The 10705-nt window shown below is 41.1% G+C and overlaps 1 protein-coding gene across 1 annotated transcript; it reads left to right on the top strand.

Annotated features, from left to right (window-relative positions):
• The first annotated feature begins 688 nt into the window (after nt 1-688).
• LOC103463870 (chymotrypsin-like elastase family member 3B) lies at nt 689-4840 on the top strand. The gene is made up of 8 exons (XM_008407536.2): nt 689-1022; nt 1125-1213; nt 2106-2203; nt 2310-2438; nt 3323-3459; nt 4197-4339; nt 4432-4584; nt 4714-4840. The coding sequence occupies exons 1-8, from the start codon at nt 980-982 to the stop codon at nt 4729-4731; spliced, it is 810 nt and encodes a 269-aa protein (XP_008405758.1). The 5' UTR covers nt 689-979; the 3' UTR covers nt 4732-4840.
• Nucleotides 4841-10705: the final 5865 nt, after the last annotated feature.

Below are 10705 nucleotides of genomic sequence, written 5' to 3'. Positions count from 1 at the left end.
GACATTTGTATCTGAAAATGTTATATTTTATGAAAGCACATAGCTGTTTTTTTCTGCAAGAACACAATAACGTTGTATTTCGCAACGTTTGAGAAAATATGAATTTTTCTTAGAAAGATGATCCTATTTTCTTGTGTATTTGGAAAAACTTGCATAACGGAAAAAATTGCTTGATAGACAAATGTAAACGTTCAAAAACGTAGCTTTTTAACAGCTCTTTAAAGTGAAGTTCCCTTCAAAGAGTCATAAATCCCATCATCAAACAAGATGTGCTCTTCACCTGCAAGTAAATGACTTACACAATATATTTGCGTCATTATTTTGTTCCATAGAAAGAAACTGCTTCAGTTTACAGAACTTCCTGTGCAATTTCAATGTTTTTAAGCATCTTATTCCATAAGAGATTTCCCTGAACTTGACCCAACTTACCCAGCAGCCTTGGGAAATGTCCCATGTGTCGAGTCACAAACGGATAACCGTTTTACTGAAGTGGATTAGATTTATTATTTGCCCAGGGAAGCTGGCAAACACCACCAACATTTCTGAGCATTTTTTAAAATTAGAAAATGGGATACTTTTTGTTCTGCAATTCACTTTAATTAGGCATTGATTGTTAAATTAGTCACCAAATAACTCAATTCTGTTGACATTTTCTGGCTTCTGAGAACTGAAATTGAGTGGAACGGTGTAGTGCAGAAATGTCGCCTTTTTTTATAATTTGCACAGGAAACCAAACTGAAACAACAAACTCAATAGATGTTGGATGTTCAAAACATTACCTGACAGACAAGGCAGTCACTGAAATGGCTTAGCTGAGTTATGAGTTTTTGGCTGGAAAGTTGACACATCTGTGGAAGTGGAACTTTTTCTCAGCCGGTTGTGATAAGGCTGCGTCTCAGTTTTTATTCTCAGAACAACGGCGATATAAAAGGAGCAGAGCGGGACAGAGCAGGATTATTTTTCCTGTTACATTGAAAACATGCTGCAGACTCTAGTCGTCGTCCTGCTGCAGGTAGTGTTTGGTGAGGTTTTTTTTATTTTTCTTAAATTATTCTCTCATTTTAAAATACAGTTGTCATTGTAGACTTTATTGACAGAATAATTTGTTCTGATGTTTTCCATAGTTTTTGGGTGTGGTTCACCTGCAGTGAAGCCAGACACCAGTAGGGTTGTGAATGGAGTGGACGCTCGTCCCCATAGCTGGCCTTGGCAGGTAAATCATACGGCGCCTCGCAAAAGTATTCACACCCAGGGTCTATTTGTCTATATTCACAACCACAAAAACAAAAAAACAAACAAAAAAAATTATATATATATATATATATATCTATGTTTACCTTATTAAGTAAAAAAAATGTGGTGCATTTTTATGTGTGCCAGTCTGGATTTGGCCGTTGTCAGGCCACCAGTGCTTGCCTAATGCATTATTTACAGCGTAAAGTTTTATGTAGATGAGGTTATTGTATGGGACTTTTTTCCATGACTTTGACATCTCCCCTTAATTTTAGTAAAATAAACTCTTCATGCTTCAGCATTTTGGACATTATAATGCTCCTGACTCTTAGAGCAGTTCAGAAATTGTCACTTCCTGTTTCAATGCGACTGTAGGCCAACGCACCAAGCGAGATCCATAAATACACGGCTGAGTGACTTGGTGGTGTATCAGAACTTCACAGAACTTCACTGGCCTGACCCCAACCCGATAGGATGCCTTCAGAGTGAGTTAGAGCTGAGACTGGCCATGCCTCCTCATCCAACGTCAGTGTCTGACCTCACAAATGTGAAAAAATGGCAAAATTGTGTTTTTACGTACTATATTTGCCAATTTTTCATTGCAAAGTAAGATGAGTTCAGTCAGACTCAAGTATTTTGTAGACTCTAAAAGGTTTTCTTCTAGGATTGACCTACATTTAGCTACATCCATCTAAGTGCTAAGTGATGATGGTCTGACATGCGACTTTATAGTGACTACTTTGGCTAAAAGTAGTCAACTTAGTAGCCACTCTCTACTAAAATTGAGTACTTTCACCTCGCATTGTCTTATTCATGCACCATCCACCATTATCTGACTTGTTGGAACATAAAATAAGGCATAACTTTCACAGATCTCCCTGCAAGTGCAACATGGCTCCCGCTTCCATCACACATGTGGAGGAACGCTGGTGGCTCCTCGCTGGGTGCTGACTGCTGGACACTGCATCTGGTGACCACCTACTCACAATACCGTCAATACAATGTGACATAATAACGCCAGGTGAAATGGTGCTGCCACATATTGATGAGAAGTGAACGTGTTTTCTCTTGTGAAGGCCAGGAGATGTGTACCGCGTGGTTTTAGGGGAGCATGACATGAGCCTGCAGGAGGGCACAGAGCAGATCAGAGACATCCTGCGCATCGTTGTTCATCCTGAGTGGGACATCGACCACGTGGCCAACGGGTGGGTGTGTTCGGTTTGTTTGGATGAACCAAAGAGTTCGACCACCTAAAACAGATTAACGAATTCATGGACGAGATGAAGCAGCAGAGGGCTATTTTGCCGCACAGCAAATACATGTCGATATCGCATGCATATTAATTGCGTTACGTATTTTGACCTAGAAGCCTCTCTCTGGCAGAGGGTTACTAGCTCAAAAAAGCACGTTTAACGGTCTTGTACTGCAGTCAACAATGCTGAGTGGCAAGCGAAAAGATGAGTAAGGAGCAAATTTTGGCAAATTTCACTTTAACAAACACTGCGGTTCAAGCGAACACCCCGTATACAAAGCATATAGACCTCAGTTCCTTTGCCATGTGTCTTCTTACTGCCCCTTTCCTGCCAGATTACTGTCAAATAAAGTCCATTGGTGCCAAAGCAATCCTTAAAAACAGGTGTAAAAAAACCCAACCAAAACATAGTGAAGGACGTTTGGATTAAACCAGGGTAGTACCAACATAATGCAACGTTGAATTATCCTTCCACCAAAGCACAAGCAGTTTATAGTTAACATTTCTAAATTACATTTGAAACAAAGTTACTTCTTTTAAACTCTCCTGACTATGAAAACCTAGAAAACTGAGAATCTCCATCCAATTCGGTTTGTGGCAATAAACATTTTCTTAAACATTTTTTGAAAATGTGCATTTCAACACTTCAAGCTTACAGAGTTAAACATAACGACTAATCGCAACTGATCACAGCGCTTGAGTATGACAAATCTGATCCCCTTCTAATCGATTGACTGCAGTAAAAGAAACACACATGATCAGAACAATAGACGGCACGTCAAAGTGCTTACCTTCCTGTTTAGACAAACTCTTCATGTGACAATGCTTCTCTCTCAGCAATGACCTCGCCCTGCTGAAGCTGGATAAGAGCCCCATTATGAACGACAGCGTCGGCGTGGCTTGTCTTCCTCAGGCAGAAGAGATCCTGGCCCACGGGACCCATTGTTTCATCTCCGGCTGGGGCAACCTTTACAGTAAAGTCCCTGCTATTCCTCTGGACTAGACTATTTTGAACATACTGTTCGATTTGTCAGAACTTTGCTGTATGTGCTAGAGAGTGTGCACCATGCAGGGCCAGACTGGGACTATAATCCAAGACAGGAATTGAATGCCGTCCCAGGCCACAGCCATAGAATTAACGCAAACCATCACGACTGAGTTGAGTTTTAAATCAAATTGTGCACTTTACCATCAACAGCAGATGTAAGTTCTGCCCGTACCAGCGGTCAGGCCACCGGGAAACGTCCCGGTGCTCCCGATGGCCGGTCCGGATCTGGTTGCATCCACTGGTGTAACTCCAGTCAACGTGTCCCAGTGATTAATCCCTCTGACGTTGAGGAGGATGCAGTTCTAGTCATGGTCAGCATTTTCATAACAAAATTATTCACGTTTTGGAATTAGTGGGAGGAGCTAAAGTTAAAGAGTTTTCTCCAACCTCAAAAACTGGGAGCTCAGCAACAAAGAGAAATCTTCAAAATGCCAATCGAAATATGCAAAAAGCTGCTCAGCAATTCTAAAAACAGGTTTAATTGAGAGCTGCAGTTTCCAAGTCGAGCTTCCTTCTCACAATGCAGCCATCAGCCGCGACTTCCCCCACTCGGCTCCTTCAGACTAGCCAGAAGCAATTAGCAAAGTTTGATAGGTTTTTCCATAATATTATCAGCTGAATGCTGAATGTGTTTACATATCGATGTTCTCTGTGAATCATCAGCCCACGGCCCCATGCCTGACATACTGCAGCAGGCCTCGCTGCCCGTGGTGGAGCACAGCGTCTGCAGCCGCAGTGATTGGTGGGGCCACACGGTGAAGACCACCATGGTGTGCGCAGGAGGCGATGTCATTTCTGCGTGCAACGTGAGTCAACGCATCAACAGAATCCACCTGTCTGAGCTTCAGCAGCTACATCCGGACTCGGTTTGAGGCTCCATGCTGTGTTTGTGTCACAGGGTGACTCCGGGGGTCCTCTGAACTGCCTGGGTCAGGATGGTAGGTGGTACATTCAGGGCGTGACCAGCTTTGTGTCTTCCGCCATGTGCAACGAAGTGCAGAAACCCACCGTCTTCACGCGCACCTCTGCCTTCACCGAGTGGCTCAACGAGGTAAAGTCAGCGTCTGGCCGCGCGTCTGTCCGTCTGTAGAGATAAAAAAAAGTTTTTTTTAAGTACTGCAGCTGGTATCAACAATTAGCAAGACACGTGCAACGTCTGTTTTACCTGTTGTTTCTGCAGGTGATCCAGAATTACTGAAGTCAACCAGGAGACCGAATAAAACAAATACGTTCAAGGAATTTGTAGGCGATCTTGAAAGACTTAATAAAAGCTTCCGAAATCCTCAATAAAAATAAAATAAAATTGATTCGATTCTTCTGATGTTTTCAGTATGCTAACCCGTCAGCTGCCACGACCTTTCGCTGGCGTAACAAAGTTTAGCGCCGCAGTTTTCCGCCAAACTCTCTCCTAAAACGTCCAGAGCAGGTGTACGCAGCTTCCCAGCCTGCTCTACCTCTCCACACTCCATCACTCCTTGCTGTGTGATAAAACAAGAGACGGACGACCGACCGCCTGGTGGGTGGAGGACTCATGAGTCAGGAGATTCTATCAATCACTGCCAAGGTCAAGCAAATGACTGCGCAGGTGAACGGACTGTCTGATGCCTTCCGGCAAAAAAAAAAAGAAAGAATGCTGCAGAACCTCTTCTCAGATCAGATAAATCGTAGCAACGGGTTACCTTGATGGAGAGACGTAGCGGTGCTCTGCATGCTCGAGCTGATTTTGCCACAAATTTGATAAGATTAAGGGGAATTTCAACGCTCTTTTCTTTTCTAACAATAATCAGACACAAGTATTGAAGTACTTTTAGGTCAGTGAAGGCTAAAATAACTACAGTGTCTTTCTCGCACAGCATTCAAATCTACAGAACTCGGTCACAGTTTGTCACAGTGCTGCCTCTAGCTCTGATGTGTTTGATTTAGATTTCACTTGAGACAGTGAGGCATTGATGAACACGGAAATAAAAGTAAGAAAAATTTGTGGGGTCTCAGTCAGTACCCTGTGGGTCAGTCAGTAACCTTATGCTACAATTACAGTCACAGGTTTTTCGGAGTACGTCCCTACCAGCTTTTCACGTCAGCAGTCAGTACATTTTGCACGTTCTTCTTTGCTGGAGAGCCTCTGAGATTGTTGAGTATTGAAATCTTGTTGCAGATGCTCAGTTGAGTTTAGGTCTGGACTTTGACTGGGCCGTTCTAACGCATAAGTATGCTTTGAGATTAAGCCAGACGCCATTTGATTGTATCTCTGGATGAAACTCCTGGAAATCGAATCAGACACAGAAAGCTTTGTGTGTAGATTTCTGAATCCTCTTGCTGAAGACTCCGGGACTGCGGAGGCCTCGGTCATGACCTCACTTCCTCCATTTTTTTCTGATGCGCGGGGGAGTCCTTTGATCACGGCCACTTCCTGTCTTCTCTGTTACATTGGTAAATATTGATTTCAGTCTCATCCCTTCACTAAACGATGCTCCAGACAGATTAACATCACATTTACAACCACTTTGTCGTCTAAATCGTGATGCCTTCAAAGCCTCGCAAGGTTTTTAACCTTTCAGCCATACTTCAGTTAAGAAGCTCCCAAAACTAAAACTTTTAATCAGGTTGCACTTGCTTGTATTTCTCAGCTAATATTTCAACTGGGAAAACTTGAGCATAAAACGTTTTTTGTTTTTTTTTCCGTGTGCATTTAGAATACACTGAATTAAAAACAGACCCTAATATAATATAAACGAAATAATCATCTCCCAAAATATGATAAGGAAATTTATCACCTGCTAAGTCGATGAAAACAGCTGCTCCCTGTTAGTCGGGGTCGTGGTTAGGATACTTTAGGTCAGTGAGGACGATTTGGAATGTTGTAGAACCTTGGATTTTCCCACAAACTCAAACCAGTCTGGAATGGGAAATTCCAGACTCTGATATAAAATATCAGTCAAGAGGTTTTTTTTTTTTTTTTTGCATCGGTTCATTGCAGTATCACATTTTCACATAATTTAAATATACTTTGTATTTAAGTTAAGTTAAAAGAGTTCTTTAAATCTAAATCTGCCAGGGGCATGAATAATTCTGGACGTGGTTATATGTGTTGGACTTACCTTCAAATGAAGCTGCTGAACTGACTTTTTTTTGCATATACTTCTGTCTCCATCTGCTGGTAGGTGATGGAACTACACAGAAGAAGACACTGAACAAACACACTGCAAAAAGTGTGTTTTTGTAAAATATCACACACATAGGATTAGTTTTTCTGTGTGTGTTAGCTTCTACTGGTTGTACGGAGAAGCCAGAATGCAAACGCATGTCGTGAAGTGAAATGTTACAGCGTTTGTTTAAAACTAATGAATGTTTACGCAGTATTTCCCAGCACTGCAGTTGTACAATCTTTGTACATCTTAATTAAAAATCTTTTATGCGAACCACAAACAGGAGCCTTAAAGTAGCAGAAATACTGGATTAATTATGTTTTTCTATAACTAAACTCTTAATGAAACACTTGGTCGCACTTAATGAAAATTCTCACCATCAAACAGGATCACAAGGTTGCAGCCGAGACTCGGCGCAGATTTTTATCGTTCATGTTCCACGCAAAGCTTCGACAGGAAGGTTTCAGCAGCTTTCTGCCCTCTAAATGTGTACAGAAGGCTTAATACGGCTTGAACCTTTTCACATCTGATCACATTAGCCACAAGCTTTGGTAGGATTTTACTATTTTAGTTTTTTGGGGGGTTTTTTGGCAATAGTAAATCTAAAAATATGGCATGCATTTAGTCTGATATCCAAAATAAAATCCAGAGAAACTGAACTATCTTCAGAGCCATATTTCAGAAAACAAATTCAGAGCAGAACGCAGTTACTCTGAATAAACATGCTCTATGACCTTTGGACTAATTGATAAGTGTCAAGTCAGCTGTCCTCCTCATAACTGTTTAGGCCATAACACAACATTTTTATTTATTTTTTATCCATCATTTGTAAAATTTAATTTTACAAAATGACAGATGAAGCTGTAAGTATAATATATATGTGTGTCACAATAATATATTGGATTTATTCACTTTTTAGTAATATGTTAATTTATTCAGCTGTGTTTTGTAGTAACCATGTTTTTCTAGGATGTTTTATTCTCTATACTTCATCTGCTTAATAATAAAAACAGTGGGAGGCTTTATTTGATTGAAGAAAATATTACTCTATTTTCACTTGCGAAGTGAACGCTTAATAAAATGAAAGGAGTCAGATTCTGACTGGGTCCCGACGGAGGGACTGCCATCTAAAAAGCTCAGTTTTTAAAATAAAATTTGAGCAAAACTGAGCAATTTTTGAGTAATGGAGATAAATAAAAGCAAAAGAGAATAGCTTTCATCAAGAACACCTGCCGGGGATTGAACCCCAGCACCCCATGCGTGATGCGTGGAGACGCTAACCACTGAAGCTAAAGTGGACTTCATTAGATGATTAAATGTATGAATGATAGTTTCGCATCCACCTCACAGGAAACGCTGCTGCAACAGATTAAGTGCCACGGTAACATTCCTGACAGCATCCTGTTGGCACTAATGTGAAGCGCAGCACAAATAATTTGTCCAGTTTGTGTCATGTGAACGATGTGTCATCTTATTGAGATAAATTATTGACCGTGGCGAAAAGCAGTAACACAAGGAGAAGTGTCTGTGGAAAATGGACGTGACGGCCTCAGAGGTTTTAATAGGGAACATTAGTTAGCCTTCAACATCTCGTAGTTAAATATGTTGTGCCAAAATGTAAAAAGTGTGGCACAGGTGGAAAAATCAACTGTTGGTTCATGGACTTTATGCAAAAGAGTCATTGCTGAAACGGACCACAAGAGGTCCTGTTTGCAGCTTGAAAACAAGGCCTGACAGGGAGACAGCAAACATGTGGGATGAAGTGGTCAAACCTCAACATTAATTATTGCTTTGATCATTCAAATCAAAGCATGGTTACAATGGCCCAGTCAAAGTATAGGCAGAAAATCAAAAATTATAATCTGGGATTGAGTTTGGTGTTTACAGACACTTTCCATTCGATCAGACTGAGCTTGAGTTTTGTTTTTGTTTTTGGAAAGAAGGTACAAAGCATAAGCTCAGAAAAAAAACAGCTGTCAGCACAGCGCTGGAAAATAAATGAATAACTATATAGCAATATATATCGCGATAGGCACATGATCAATATCAGCAGATTATAAATCTGATTTGAATATTCAATAATTCCACTGAATTCCGAGCTAGAACCGCACTGCATTCTGGGGGATGTAGGCAGAGGAAAGACTTTAGCCGCTCAAACTCTCAAGGAAAGCTAAGCAAAGCTGAGTGGCATTAACTAACTCAATTTCTCTTTGGCAACAACCTGTTGTGTAACTTGCGCAATAGCAATTTCATATTTCGCCACCATGATTCATAACTGCTTAAAAAAAAACAATAATAACATGGAGTAACAACTGGATGAAAAAGGAAAGATCACGGAACCAATGTGGCAGAATTTTATCAATTTAAATAATAAAAAAAACAACTAATCAGTAATTATCGATTTTGACGGATATGAAACGCTTATATCGCGATGCGTTTGAGTCAATTTGTCCGGTGTTCTGTTCTACGTCAGCACCTGGAAAACCGTGTGTCTGTTTCCTCACACTTCGCAACTATGCTCCATTTTGTGAAACCCAATTCAAATACAAGGAAGTTTATCGTTTTTATGTGAAATGAATGTGAAAAATGTACTTTTCTAAACGGGAACTGCTTTTCGAGTGCTCCGTTTTAGTCTACAGTGTCCGAATTTGAGCTGTGTCCTTTTGACGGCACCAGAACGGTCCTCTGTTCACCGGGACACGCTTTTAGCAACATGTCCTCCCTCCGTTAAACACTGTCTACTTCTGAGTTAGTTGAAAGGATTCTTCTGGGCCACACGTTTCCAAATAATACCCACAAAAAAAAAAACTCCAGCAAACTGAGCCTCGAAACACAGAATGACACTGAGATGTTGTGTCATTACTACCGTTGTTACCGTTGTTAGTGTTTTATTTTATTTTATTTTATTTTTTTCGGTTCGGCCTCTTAGGACAGCGGAAGATAAAAGCGGCAGAAACACACCGACCTCCTCCCCTCCGTCTGTGGTCATTTCTGTGTCAGCCTGATTGGAACCTCGATAGTTGTTCCGCCACCCGCAGAGATTCAGCCAGTTTGGACGAGTTCCACCAGCCAGAGTTTTATGGTTTTTACTGCGCGGCCCACGCACGGCGTGTGTATAGTACTACAGGGCTGGCCGAACACGCGGGCGAAAACCGTTTGACCCTCTGTGGACTGTGCCAGCATGGCAGCACGGCAAACAGCTCAGCCTCCCCTGCAGGCAATCATTGACTTATATTCGATAACTGCACGAAAATAAAACAAGGAACAGAAAATGGTCCAGAACTCATTTGGAACCGTGTGGGGGAATGAACGCATGATTATGTGGGTGGAGAGGCGGTGAAAGCAGCATTCCAAAGGTTACAGGTAAGCCTCGACTGATCCTCTTCCATCATATGTGGGTCTTCCCGAAGTCACATGGAGAAAAGTGCTGCCTCCATTCTAATGGGTTAGTCAATAAATAACCGAGGTAAATGTAAAATGTTTCCTTCTTTTTAGATGTATCTTTATGTTTAATTGGTTCGCCACACAGGGGGCTGTCAGTCATCCTCGCGCCACGTTATTGGGAAGACTGCGGAAAGGTCAAGGCTGGGTGGGGGGGATAAAAAAAGATAAAAAAGCTTTGAAGAGAATCAAAACGCCCATTACGAGACGGCTCTACTGTTCGTTACTGCACAGAAGCTGCTGCCCTGGGAATCGGTACATACGGGCAATTATCAGAGAGATAAATAAAGATATTTAATCAATGTTCAGCCAGAGATTGAGTGCTCCACCTTGTGTGTATCTCCTTTATCTGTGCAGCTAATAAAGTCACTTAGAATTGTGCCCCATAAAAATCCAGTAATAGTAATAAAGTTTTAAACCACAACAGAATGCATTTGTCAAGCATTGATTTTTATAAACAATTATACAATTATACATTCCTTGAACATTTTAAGGTTTTGTTACATTACAGCCGCAAAATGTCATGTATTTTTAGGATTTAATGTGAAAGACCAACACAAAGCAGCACATAGTTGTGTGATATAT

This window comes from Poecilia reticulata, linkage group LG4, assembly GCF_000633615.1.
Source record: "Poecilia reticulata strain Guanapo linkage group LG4, Guppy_female_1.0+MT, whole genome shotgun sequence".
Classification (NCBI taxonomy): domain Eukaryota; kingdom Metazoa; phylum Chordata; class Actinopteri; order Cyprinodontiformes; family Poeciliidae; genus Poecilia; species Poecilia reticulata.
Note: the sequence above shows the minus strand (reverse complement) of the source record. Positions and strands in the feature narration are given on the sequence as shown.